This window comes from Falco peregrinus, chromosome 18 (genome assembly GCF_023634155.1).
Source record: "Falco peregrinus isolate bFalPer1 chromosome 18, bFalPer1.pri, whole genome shotgun sequence".
NCBI classification, from domain to species: domain Eukaryota; kingdom Metazoa; phylum Chordata; class Aves; order Falconiformes; family Falconidae; genus Falco; species Falco peregrinus.
The window spans coordinates 4,279,000-4,292,204 of record NC_073738.1 but is presented as its reverse complement, the minus strand read 5'-3'; the positions used below and the strand labels follow the sequence as shown (position 1 = coordinate 4,292,204).

The following is a 13,205-nucleotide window of genomic DNA, read 5'->3' as shown; positions in this document are numbered from 1 at the left end:
AAACAGAGACCCCAAGAGAAAAGATCCACTTCGAGCAAATGTATTTATTTAAACCCTGGGGAGGGGACGGTGGCTTCTCTCTGTCAACAAGCACCTGAATCTGTTTTGATGGTGTGTCCCCAGGTCCCTCTTGGTGACAGTGGCACCATTTTCATGCCAAGGAGGGGACCGGGGTGGCACCTTGAGTCCCAGAGAGAACAAGATGGGGTGAGTGGCGGTGGAGATTTGCTGGGGAAGGGACAGTTGGTCTGGCAGGAGGGAGGAGGTCTTGGTCACACTCGGGCACGCTGAGGAGTGGAGAGGCCAGGCCTGGTGCCCCAGAGCTCCCTCGGGGCGCCCCGTAAAGCTGCCGCTGCTCAAGTGACGACAAAATATCAGTGGCAGGGACTTGCAGAGCAGTCAGTGGGGTCAGCCCCTCGGCCGTGGCTCCCTTGGGTCCTGCTGGGGTGGGGGCTGTGCTGCAGGGGGAAGTGGCTGAGTCTGGAGCGAGCCATGCTGTGCTGGGTGCGGCGGTGCTGTGAGCACCTCTGGGCCGTGTTCTGGCCCCGTGGAGGGTCAGGGTTGTGGCCAGGGTGGGAGCAGAGACTGTTGGCCGTCCTGGTCCTCGGTGGCTGAGGGAGGTGGAGTGAGCAGAGGGACCAGCTGCTAGGCTTCAGGCTGTGCTAGAAGTTTCCCTGCTCCTGACCGTCAGCCACTTCAAAATCAAATCCAGGCATGCCATGAGAAGAGCGCCCCTCTGTGCCACTCTGCACCCCCAGCCCCTCTCGGCTGCCCCTGTCCCTCCAGCTGAGCTCCATCCCTCGGAGCATAGTGTCTCTTCCCCTGTGTGACCCCAAACCCATGGCTGGGAACCTCCATAAGGTGCTCGGGAGGAAGGCCAGGACTGCGGGGGAGCCTGAGCCCCCTCAAAGAGGCACAGCTGCTCTCTGAACCCCACAACCTGTGTGCTGGGTCCTCCCTGACCTCTAGCCCCTCAAGCTTCAGCCAGCAAGTCCAGATCAATCAACCCAGGGCTCTTGGCTGGGCTCCTCCATCCCCACTCCCTGCCCTCCTTCCCCTGGGTCCAGGGGCTCAGCACAGCCCAGGTTGGCCCTGAAGGGTCGGGGGGGGGGTCCCCATCGGGGTCCCAACGGTGGGTGACCCGTCTGCCTTGTCCCCTACCTGAGCTGCAGGGCGCACTGTAGGCAGCATCCGTGCGGTCACCTGGAACAGGAAGGATGGTGAGCAGCAGGCTCAGGCTGAGCCGTTCTGTTAACGAGCTTTGGCTCGTCAATGTGAACTGGAAGCTCAGCCGGACCCGCGCTGAGGCACTGCGGTTGGACGGGAAGGGCTGGCAGTGAGGCCGGGCACCGCGGGGCCACGTCCCCAGCAGGGCTCACCCGTCTCGTAGTAGTCATACAGCGTCACGGTGGCTGGCTGGAGGTTCTTCACCGGGAAGTCCTGTGTGGCGGCGAAGGCAAAGGTCTCCTCCTCCTTGGTCAGCTGCGGAGATGACCCAAGGGTGAGGTGCAGCCATCCGCCACGGGGAAGCACCCCCACGCCCCAGCACGTGGGGTCCTGCTCCTGTCCCTGCGCCCCATCTCACCTGGTCCAGGTAAATCGTCACCTGGTTGGGCTGCACCTCCACCTTCTTCACCAGGTTCTGCCTCTTCAGCTGGAGGAACACAGCTCAGGATGGGCAACAGCCACTCCGGTGGGTGCCCTGCTGGGGCAGAGGGGGTCCTGGGGGCAATGGGAGCTTCTCACCTCCACCACAGAGCTCTTGTCCGGGATGTAGCCAGACGGCAGCTTGGCCTCGATGACAACCATGTTGGTGGCAGGACGCTCCCCAGCGTACCTGCAAGGGCAGAACCCCGGGGTGGGTTGGGGTCTGCCCTTGCTCCTTGGTGGCCCCCGGCCCCCCCAGACGTGGGGGGCAGCTGCAGCTCCTACCGTGCCCGGAGGAGGAGGTGGAAGCGGGCCCTGGCGTCCCCCGTGCACTGCCCAGGCTCCGTCTCCACGTGGAGGTCAAACGTGCCGGTGCTCGGAGGGGGTGGCACGTTATAGCGCAGGGTCACCTGGGGTGACGAGAGAGTTCGAGCCACCCAGCGGGCACTGCAGGGGGCCAGGGACCCCAGGCTGTACCAACCTGTACCAGGGCACAGCCCTGCCCGCGGGCTCGCACCCCGTACATCCCCGGCAGCTCGTGCAGAGCCGCCCGCTGCAGCACCAGCCGGTTGTCGTTGTGCAGGACAAAGTCCTGTGTGGTGCCCGTGGGGGATGTCACCGTCACCGTGAAGTCCCCGTTGTTGCCATATGTCAGGGCAGCATACTTGGCCAGGGCTTGCAGGGCCACCACGGTGTCCTGGGCATGGAGAAAGCACCGAGCCAGGGTCACCCCTCGCTGCCGATCCAGGGAGAGGGGGATGCTTTGGAGCAGCTCCGAGGACCCTGGTGTTGGTACCTGCGTGGAGGTGAAGCCCCCGTGGGGGTTTTGCTGCTTGCTGAGCCAGCAGACAATTTGGGAAGCAGTCCCCAGGTCGGCAGAGGACACTTGGGGCTGGGAGAGGTAGGCCAGCAGGACGTAGGCAGTCATCTCCACTTCTGCCGGAGCGGCGGCAGCCCAGGAGTCAGAGGGAGTCAGAGCCTTCCCCTTTCTCTGCCAGTGGAGCTGCCCCTCTGGGAGAGAAGGGGGTGGGAGCTCAGCCCCCTGCTCCTGGGGTTCCCAGGGTGGGCTGGGGTGGCCCAGGCAGAGGATGGCACTGCCCGGAGGTACCACCGCCTGCACTGGGTGGTACCTGTGCTGGTGCTGTGCTGGGCCAGGCTCCGCAGCTGGGCTTGCTGCTGCTCCCAGCGCCCTGCCAGCCCAAAGACGTAGGCGAGCAGTGCCTGCGTGTAGGGGTTGTCCGTGGCCGAAGCCTCCAGGCACTGCAGGGCTGAGCTTACCTTTGGGTCCTGGCAGGGAGCAGAGTCAGGAGCCAGCCCACGGGCACAGGAATCACTCAGAGACCCCAGTGAGACTAGTTGCGCCCAGGTCAGGCTAGAAGGTGGCCTGGAACAGCCGGACTCCCTGCCCCACCATCCATCCCCAGCCACTCCAGGGAAGATGGGGTCATCCTCACCGTTGGGGACAGCCCCAGCTCCAGCATCGCAGCAGTGACATAAGCTGACAATGAGAGTTCATCCGAGACGCCACCCTGCAAAGGGGACAGCAGGACACGGGTCTGGCCAAGGTGTGCCACTGGCACAGGGACCCCTCCTCTGCCTAGACCACGTGCTGGTGACATGCTGGGGTCAGCCCAGCTCTGGCCGTGTGTCCCCATCTCCCACCCCAGCCCACCCACCCACCTGCAGGGCGTTGTTGAAGAGCTTTCCCACGCTGCGGAAGCAACCTGTCTGCTGCTGCTGCTGCTTCTGCAGCCAGCGCAGCGCATCCGTGATGTGCCGCTCCTCGATGGCCACGTAGGCTCTGGCTTGCCCGAAGGACTTGAGGACAAACGCCGTCAGCCTACGAGCCAGAGACATCAGAGGGATGGGAGACCCAGGCTGGGGTGTGCTCGGTGGCAGGGGGAGCCCTGAGGTGGCCGGTCCCTGGAGGGACGCTGCTGCAGAGCCTGCCCGAGCCCCCTGGGGTCCCTCACCACGTATTGCCCGTGGAATCGCTCTTCCCGAAGGCGCTGTAAGAGCCGTCGTCGTGTTTGTAGAGCAGCTCTCGCTGGTACCCTGTGGGGAGGAGATAGGGATGAGTCTTTACAGCCCCAGGGGACCTAGAGACAGCCCAGACCCCCCACCCCGGGGTGCAGGTGGAAAACGGGGAGAGGCAATGTCGGGCGGTGGGGTCCCTCCGCGGCGAGGCAGGGTGGGATGGGGAGGGGCCCAGGGGTGCTCACCGCTCTGCAGGAAGCCCTGCGCCTTGGCGCGGATCTCGGGGAGCAGCTGCCCGCTCTTCTCCAGGTACTGCTGGATGTAGATGTTGGGGGCGAAGCGAACCATGTTCTGCTCCCCGCAGCCGTAGGGCATGGCCAGGAGGCGGTCCAGGTTCTGCAGAGCGTTGCCCATGATGTCACCTGTCCCAGGGGGACATGGGGAGCACCATCATCAGCTGCGCCCCCCCTACTACCTACCCTGTATCCCCTTCCATCTCAGCTCCAGGTGGTCTCACCTCCCGCTGAGCTTGGGTCCTGGAGCTCTGCACCCTCCCCGGCCCAGGTAGTCCCTGGGCCCCCACCGGTCCCTTACCCATCACGGTGACGTGGGCTCGCTGGGAGCCCTCTAAGATGTTTTCAGGAACCTCCAGGGAGATTTCTTCAGTGACTGTGGGGATGGAGGGTGATGACAGTGGAGATGCCCAGCTCCTCCTGGTGTGGCCCCACAGCACCCTTGCCCACCCCCTTCCTGCTCCAACCTTCCTTGGGCTCAAGGCTGAGTTGCAGCATCTCAGCCAGAAGCCCCCAAGGACGCTGGTCCTTGGTTTCTCTGGCTTGGTGGCCCTCACGGCCAGTGGCCAAGCATCCCTGCACCATGTCCCCACAGCACTGCCGGCCACCCCCAGCTGGTCCTACCTTCCTGGCAGAGCAGGGAGCTGTGTGCCTTCTCCACCAGGATTCCTCCAGGCTGTGAGGAAGCAGCATCAGAGTTGGTCAGAAGGGACCAGGTCTGTGTCCCTGTTCCCCAGGGTCATGCCTGCAGCCTGGGCTTGGGGCTGGGTGCTGTTCCACTCCTGGTCCTCCCACTGCAGCCCAAGGGCTGCTCGGACCCTGTCCTCAAACCTGTCCCACTTTCCTCCTCCGTAACCCATCTGACCTGCACCAGCAAGGGCTTTATCACGGTGTCCATGCGCCCCTGGGCTGGCACCACGGGCACCTCGTTGCCACAGAGCTCCTTGGAGCTGAGTGCCTCGGTGCTGATGGTGATGTTCACGTCCCCTGTAGATGCAAACGGGACAGTTAGTCCCCACGGAGTCCCCAGCTCACACCACAGCCCCATGGGCTTGCATCAGCCCTGGGGCTTTGTGTGGGGCTGGCTGGATCAGGACGGGGGTCACCAGGTTGAGGAGCAGTGCTGGGAGGCAATGGGGAGGGTAAAAGTGGAGTGGAGGAGAGCTTCCCAGGTGACACTGCATTTGCTCCCATCCTCTCTGCCCACCCCCTCCTCCAGGAGGGTCCCCAAGCAGCAGAGCAAGGGGGTCCCCTTCATGACCCTGGTGCTCCATACCCAGGCTGGTGGCTCGCACGCCCCATCGGAAGGTCCTCGCCTCATCTGCGCAGATACAACCACTGTACACCTCGTCCGTGACTGCTGACACCTCCAGCTCTGCCGACTCTGCCAGTGTCACCTGAACCTGCCAGACCATGGCCACGGCTCCATCAGCCCCCGCCAGACCCCAGACCCAGGACCCCCTCCCCGGCCCCGCTCACCCGCAGGCACTGCCGCAGGTAGTTGAAGACGGTGGCCACGAGGGTGAAGGCTTCATGGCGGACCACAGCGTAGGGCAGCGCCAGCTCCACAAAGAAGGGCTTGAAAACCATGAGGGTGGTGGCAGGGGCCAGCCCCAAGCCCAGCGGGGATGTGCAGAACATCCCAGCTTCCCACTGGGTGATGGCATCGGGCACCGTCACAGTCACCTCTGCAGAGCCCACCTCCCTACGGGATGGAGAACATCAAGAGGCCACCCCACCACGTTCACCCACAGGTCATGTCATCCCCAGCTAGGCTGGTTCACTGCCTTTGGGAGAAGGAGCCATCCTGAGGTCCCCAACCTCCCTCCATGCAGAAAGGGAGGTGGGGAGAGGACCAGGTCCATGAGGATCATCCTCACTCACCCCACAGGGACCAGGTCCCACAGCCACGTCTCTGGGAAATATGTCCGGGGTGCTGGTGGCTCTTCCTGGACAGAGTTGACTGGGGTAGAAATGTACATTACTTCTGGGGTAGTCCGAAAAGAGGTGACACGGATATCTAAGTCACCTGGAAAAGGCAGAGCAGAAATTAGGTCCACAGCCATCAGCATCTCAGCTGGACTTTGCCTCCAGGCAGCACAAAGTTGGCCAAAATCCTTTCCAATCCTCTCCAGTCCCTTCGATGCCGAGTGTATTTTCAGGAGGGCTCTAAATCCCCCCGAGGACATGGGAGCCAGGACTGGGCACCAGTTCTTTGCTCTTTCCTCCCCAAAGGGCTCAGTGGAGCGAGCAACCTGAGGGCTGTGCTGACCTAGGGGACCGTGGGAACCTGCCCTCCCAGGCAAGCCGAGCCTCTCTTTGCACGCACGGCTGGTGTTGGCATTGGTGAAAAGTTTCAGTGCCGCGTTCTGTGAAAAAGAAAAGAGGTTGTCCACCTCTGAAACCCAGCAGGAGGAACATCCCCATCCCAGCAGTAAATGGCCACAGGGATGCAGAAGACGACAAGTGGAGGTAGACTGAGGTCCATGGGAAAGGGAAAGAACTTTGCCACAAGTGTGGCTTTCCCAGGATGTTGCTGTGCTTTCCCAGCACCCTGAGTGAACCACAACCGGCTTCTGGATGAAGAAGAACCATGTGGCATGGGTGGGCAGGGCCTTTACCTGAAATAACTTGTAGGTGTCCATCTGGGAATGCCTCCAAAACCCGAAAGGCCGCCTTCGAGGGGGAAAGAAGTCTCGCTGCCTTGGTACCCATGGGGGGATGGGAATGGCATAGTCAGGGAAATAGCCCCAGGAAAATGCTGAACAGGATGGTGGGTCCTGAATGCTTCCAGGGTAGTTGAATTCAGGGAGTACTTGGTAGACCTGGGAATAGATACGTGTGCTAGGAACAACACCAGCCAGGCACCTACCCCCTGCCCAGGAGCCACCAAGACACTGAGTCCCCACCGGGGGGTCCAAGCCAACGTCATCTCTTCCCCCCACCATCCCAGGCTGGTCCCTGGGGCTGAAGCAGTGGCCCTGGGCAGTGCCACCACTCACCGCCTTCCCGTTGAGCTCAGCCTCGGGCTTCAAGAGCAGCACGCTGCGGTCCACGGCACGGATGGCACACAGGGACCCTGGGGCAGCCTCCAGCTCCAGCCTCAGCACCGAGCTGGGCAGAGCCCGGTCCTCCGAAAAAGCCATCTTCACCTGGGGAGGGACAGAGGCATCAGGGGGCAAGGGCAGAAGGGGAGCCACCTCTCACGGAGGAGCAGGACCAAGCCACGGACATGGAGGTCCCTTCTAGACAAGGGTAAAATCAGGCGGGTGGGTTTGTGGATCAGGGCATGGGTGAAAGAGACTGTGATACTGCAGCACGTCTGGAGCAGGATGGAGCTCAGGGCATGCAGCTATGGACAAGCCATGGAGCAATTCCCCCAGCTCCAGCAGCCTCCGCTCACCTTGTTGGGGAAGCACTTGGCCACGCTGAGCTCGGTGCTGTCAGCCACCATCTCCCCGTTGGGCAGCACCACGTAGCCCAGCACCTTGGCCGTGGGTGCCAGCTCGGGGCCGATGGGCAGCTCCAGGGAGAAGGAGCCTCTCAGCCCTGCGCCGTGGGAAGGGAGGTGACATGAGGAGCAGGCAGGGAGAGCAAAGCCCTGCACAGCCCATCTGCGCCTCAGGACCTACCAGCCTCTGCAGGCAGCTCTTTCCTGAGGACAGTGGCAATGGTCCCCTTGGCCAGGACCTGCAGAGGAGGAGACGGGAACAATGAAACCGATGCTGAGCGGGGAACCACAATGCCCTGACTGAGGACGGACTGAAGGGTGACAGTGTTAGGATAGATTTTGACCTTGCCCAGCCTCCAGCCCCCCCAGTATCTCCCACTGGCATGCAGGTCCAACAGTGCCAGCAGGCACCTCAAGCGTTGGTCCCACACTTTAACCAGGACAGCTTATCATCTTGTCCTCAGAGATGTGTGTGTAGATGTGGACCTTCACGTCCACCCACCCTAACGCCTGCTGCCCTCCCTCCCCAGGCCAGGGCTCACCAGGAAGATCACATCCAGGCTCTCCAGCTGAGTCCCCAAGGCTTCCTTGCTGAAGATGTAGTCCACCCCAAGCTGCTGGGGCTGGCCACAGGGCAGCTCGCCCGCCAGCCGGTGGATCTGCAGGAAGCTCCTGCTCACCGAAAAGAAGGGGCTGAGGTACATGTCAGCATTTTGGTAGGTGAGTGTCGGGTCATTGTTTGGGGTGTGAGCTGTCTCGTTGACCTGACCCTGAGCAATGGAAGTGGAAATCAGGATGGTGAAACCATCCAGCAGCCCGTGAGGTGCTGGTCCTGGTGCCAGGCATCGCTGGTGCAGGCTTGGAGCGGTGCCCAGCCCTGTACTACTGGAGAAAGCAGCATGGGGACCCTCGAGGGGCGGGAGATGGGTCACTTACATGCAGGGAGACTGTGCCACTCCAACCAGCGGTGTCCAGCTCGAAGGAGGCTCTCCCCGATGCGTCTGTCAGGAAGGTCTGTCTTGTCTGTTTTCCTTGCTGGCTAACGATGAGCAAGAGCTGCTTCTGCGGCAGCGCGGCACTGTCAGCTCCCTTCAGCAGCATCTGCACCACCAGGGGAGGGGAGATGCTCCAGGCTGGGCTGCAGCCGTGGGGCAGAGGGCAGGGGTGGGCGAGCAGGGCTGGGTGTCAGCAGGAGCAGGACTGGGTGCAGCAGGGGAGCCCTGCGGTGTGGGGGGATTCCCCCCCCCCCCCCCCCCATTACCGTCCCGGTGTAGGGGATGCCCAGCTTGTAGAAATCATCAGTGTTTTCAAATGTGACAGTGAAGATTTCAGGTGAAATCTTGAAGCTCTTGGAGTTTTTCAGCTCCAGCCCTGTGGAGAGGGAGTGGGGAGCTGAGGGTGTTGTGGGGACACAAGGCACAGGTCAGCTGCTGCCAGCTCCCCTGTTGGGGTGCAGAAGAGGTCCCGAGACATTTTAGGCTTTCCCTCTGCATCCAGCACATTTTGCACCTCTCAGAAGAAGAGCAAAACCTTTGCGTCATGTTTTAGACCTAAAACCAGGGTGCAGGTGGCTGCAGAGCCTTCAGAAAAGGCTCTTCACCAAAGCACCATGGTGCAGGGTCACCTCAGTGCCAGTGGGCCCAGGAACATCCCTTGGTCTTCTCTTTTTTCTGAAGCCAAGCTGCCAGCAGTCATTTCTAGTGTGACCGAGGTGGTGGGTGAGGGGTTAGCTCGAAGAAGGAAGCCACGCTGCCAGCCTGGTTGAACCCACTGTTCTGCATTGCAAGGACTCAGCTTGCTGCTGGCTGTGGTGTTGCTGGATCTTGGAAAGGCATTTTTACCTCCTGACCGTGTCTCTGGTCAGAATTAGGAGTATTGCCCAGCTGACCTGGCTCACAGCCTCTCCTGGACCTGGTCCTTGCACGTGTGCACCCCTAAATCACAGCGTTGCGTTTGGGCTTCCCTGGAGAAGACCAGTACCCCCATGCCACGAGCATTTGGGTGCATGCAGGGATGGACGCAAAACCACGCACCAGCAGCAGTGCCCATTCCTGAGCAGGAGAACACCACCGTCCCTACCTGTCCCATCCTCCACCAGCGATGCCTGGACTTGACATTGCTTCTCATACATGGAGCTGGTCGGGTTGAAGGCAGTCAACAAAATCTCTGTGGAAAAGCAACCGTTCTTCTCCGTCTGGAGAGAGAGAGGCAACGCCATCAGCCACAGTGCTGGGAAGGGGCTGTCCTGGTGGCACCCACATTCTTGGCTGTGCTCACCTGCCCGCTAACCTCGATGCAGTTCTTTTTCTGGGGGGCACCGTTATGTCTATACCGGAACGTGATGGGCCTGAGGGGCTGGCACAAGGTGGCCTGGACCTTGCCCTGAACGGGCTTCCCGTAGGTGTAGCTGTTGGGTGGAGGGTGGTGAGGATATGCCTGATGGACTGCGTCGTGTCAGATCCCCCCACCCCTTCCCTCCTCCCGGCACAGCTCACCGCCCACAAATCTCTATCTGGAACTTCTCGTCCTTCACCAGCACCACGGCAGGGACATCAATGGTCACCTCAAATTTGGGCAGCACTGATGGAGAAGCAAAAGGAGAGAGGGTTGTTGCTCACAGGACGAGGACAGCGGTGCCTGGGTGGCCAGGGGGACCAAGACATGGTGCCCACAAGGACGTGCCAAGGTGGGCCTCCCACCCTCTGTGCACCTCCCAGTCCCCGTGTACCATATTCCTCCACGCTGAAGGTGTGGGTCTTCCCCTCCGCCTCAATGGTGTAGGTGCCCAGGGCTGGCTCCGTATCCAGTGGGAGGGACAGCTCCACGATGCCCTGACGCGGGGTCACCTTCTGCCACTGCGCAATGCGGTTCCCGCTGGCATCCTGCGCATAGGGACACGCGGTATCGGCACCCCGCAACAGCCCGTGGCAGCATTATGCCTCCTAGCCATGCCGCCTTCCCAAGCCCACACCACCCAGGAGCCTCCCTCCACCTCCCAAACTGACCTTCAGGAACACGAGGGGCAGCTGCAAGGCAAAAAGAAGATGGTTAGAGGAGAAATTCAAAGCCTTCCTGGGGTCTCACCAGGGTAGGGACATCTATGGAGCCATGGATGGAGTAGAGGGAGAGTTATTTGTGGGATGCTGAGAGCTTCCAGCCCTTCAGTTTGCTTTGGGATTGATTTTGAGCCTGTGGGCAGCTCTAGCTGGGATGATGGGAGAGGTGGCATCTCCTAGTGCCTTCGCAAGAAGCCAGCAACCGTTTCATCTGGGAACCTCCCGCACTTCCAGAGACTCAGACGATTGTTCATGGTGCCGGAGACTGAACTCGCCTGTGATCCTGGTACCCGCTGACTTGATGGCTACCAATAGCCTTTCCCCACTTCCCACTCACCATTGCCACATCCCTAACCGAAACTTTAAGTGGGTATGTTCCCATGTCAAACGTGTGATTCTGCTTTCTCTTTCCTTAGCCTGCTGAAGCCTGCGTGAACAACACAGGGCATCCCTGCCCCTGGGGAGCGCAGCCACGCAGGCAGAGCTGGCTGGGGCAGGATTCCCAAGGGGAAAGGCACCGGCTGACTCCCACACCTCTCTCATGGCTTGCCGAGACTGTGGGAGGGCAGTGCGAGGAGCCCTGTCACCTCCCCCCTTCCCCAGCCCTGCTCTCACCTTCTCACTGCTGGGAGTGAAGTCTTTATCCAAAGAGACGATACGAAACTTCACTGGAAAGAGCAAACAGGGATGCAGGAGTGAGTGCATCCGCAGGGAGGGGGGTTCCCCATGGGGAAGGAGGATGGAAATCCACCCTGCGCCCTGCAGTGGGGCACTGACCCCTAAGCAGCACAGCCTCCAGCACTGCCAGCATGTCCTGGCATTGCCCTGGGCCAGTGCTGGGGGTCTCCGTGCATCCCAGGATGAGCCCTGCTATTTCCATGCAGCGCAGGAGCAAGGCTGAGCCTCCTGCATCCCTCTCCCACTACGTCCTTCAGCCCAGAGCAGAGTGGTCCACCTGGCCCCTCCCTCACCTTGCTGTCCAGGCTTGTAGACAGCCTTGTCTGTCTGTATGAAGATCCCAGGCTTCAGGGCTCTCAGCATCACCTTCTTCTTCTTGGAGACATCCAGGGAATCTCCTTGGATTGAGATGTGCAGGTCTACAATTTCCTCCTTCCCTTTGGTAGGGGCTGGAACCTGCCAGGGGGAACACCAGGGTGAGGACAAGGGATATGCCATGGCCAGGATGCTCTGCTCACTCTGAGTACCCCAGAGCACTCCACACCCACAAGGACACCTTCCCCAAGCTAGGATCTGGGAAGAAATGCCCCTCCAACACCCTGCCCTAGTCTGCAGGTCTGCTAACTGGGGGATTATTTTAGCTACTGAATGTCTGGGCTGAGCCTAGAGTCGTTTTGCCTGTGTAGGGGATGAGATCCTACCAACAGATGGGGAAGTCACCCCTGCCTCCAGCCCTGCATGGGACCACAGCCCTGTGCTCATGGGAGCTGGTGGAACCTGCGCTGCATGGAGACAACAGGGTGTCCAGAGCATCCCCCTCCATGCTTACGGCTGTGCGTGGGTGACACTCACAGGGAAGGTAAGGTTCAGGTACAGATGAGGCTCCTGGACCTTCCTCTCCAGCAGAGTGATGTTATGGGTCCTGTCTTCTCTCTGCAGCTGGACAGTCACCTGGACAGGCTCGGAAAGGCCACTGAGATGGACCCACAGCATCGCTGTGTGGGGGTGGTACATCACAGCTGGGGATGTGACCACGTAACTCCTGGCAAGGCGAAGTGCTGACATGAGAGGTGTGGCAACGAGGCACATCCCGGTGCAGACCTCGTGGAGGTCTTGAAGAGCTCCCAGGTGCACAGAAACTGGTTCTGGGGTACAGGGCCACCTCCCCCAGCCTCCCCACTCTGCTTCTGGGCTCCCCTTGGCTTCTCAGCTCAGCAAAGCAGAAGCCCTGCGCACACATCTGCTGCAACTGAGGTTGCACCTGCAACAAACCATCCCAGAGCCACCGGCCCCAGCAGCAGCCCCAGGTGCCATGTCCTCAACGCTCACGGGCAGGGGCAGCCCACCAGCCCGAGCGTTTCCACCCTGGCCAACAATCCCACGCAGGGGAAGGATTAGCTTCCGCTACGTATGACCAAGGAGCCAAGACTAAGCGCCCTCCCCGCAGGCACGGACAGACAGACGGACATGGAGAGGGCTTACGGCACTGCAGACGCCCCAGCTGTGAGGTGCAGGAGAAGGAGCAGCAGGACAGGCAGGGCGGCTGGGGACCTCATGTCTCCAGTGCAAGCAGGCATCGGAGACAGCCACAGCCTCCTTCTCCAGGTGTTGGATTGCCGTAGACCTGCGTCAGCTCTGCTGCAGGAACTGAAACGAGATCTTTGCTTTCCATGCAGTGAGCAAACAAGGGCTGGCAGAGGGATCCAGCGTGGAGCGGCAGATATAGCCAAGGCAATGTTTACCATCTGCCCACAGCTTCCTGGGTTCAAGGCTCTGACGGATTTTTGCAATTTGAGGAAAGGTTCCCGAAGAGGTTCAAAACCAGGGGGCAGGACCCACCTCCACACTGGTTTTCTGGGAAATGAGGGCAGGAGTGGGAATGAGTTCCCCAAATGAAAGCAGGCAGCACATCGTGAGAACAGTCTGTGAGCTGGTGGCGATTTCGCGGAAGGGCTCGTTTCCAGGTATTGCAGATAGAGCCGAGCAGTAGCCATTTGGGCTGGCCACAGGTCTCGGGCTTTTTTTGCCCAGTTTCCTCCAATTTCAGCAAATTTGGGGGCACAGGAGCAGGACGGTGTTGGGCTGCCGTGCCAGCTCCCCTAG

General features: G+C 61.0%; 1 protein-coding gene across 1 annotated transcript; it reads right to left on the bottom strand.

Moving 5' to 3' along the window:
* Positions 1-37: 37 nt before the first annotated feature.
* On the bottom strand, positions 38-12,931 carry LOC101912631 (alpha-2-macroglobulin-like protein 1). Its single transcript, XM_027788672.2, is given in 37 exon segments — positions 38-694; positions 1,162-1,203; positions 1,380-1,482; positions 1,586-1,654; positions 1,747-1,837; positions 1,933-2,057; positions 2,129-2,344; positions 2,444-2,658; positions 2,778-2,934; positions 3,102-3,176; positions 3,328-3,487; positions 3,621-3,702; positions 3,870-4,046; positions 4,219-4,293; positions 4,542-4,593; positions 4,783-4,904; positions 5,194-5,320; positions 5,397-5,622; positions 5,802-5,946; positions 6,190-6,286; positions 6,539-6,742; positions 6,920-7,069; positions 7,321-7,466; positions 7,550-7,607; positions 7,911-8,138; positions 8,305-8,469; positions 8,630-8,739; positions 9,448-9,562; positions 9,646-9,775; positions 9,864-9,948; positions 10,097-10,250; positions 10,374-10,394; positions 11,040-11,092; positions 11,396-11,558; positions 11,955-12,144; positions 12,585-12,678; positions 12,681-12,931. Coding segments are annotated over 37 exon segments (4,548 nt in total). The 5' UTR covers positions 12,775-12,931; the 3' UTR covers positions 38-662.
* Between the last annotated feature and the right edge of the window lie 274 nt (positions 12,932-13,205).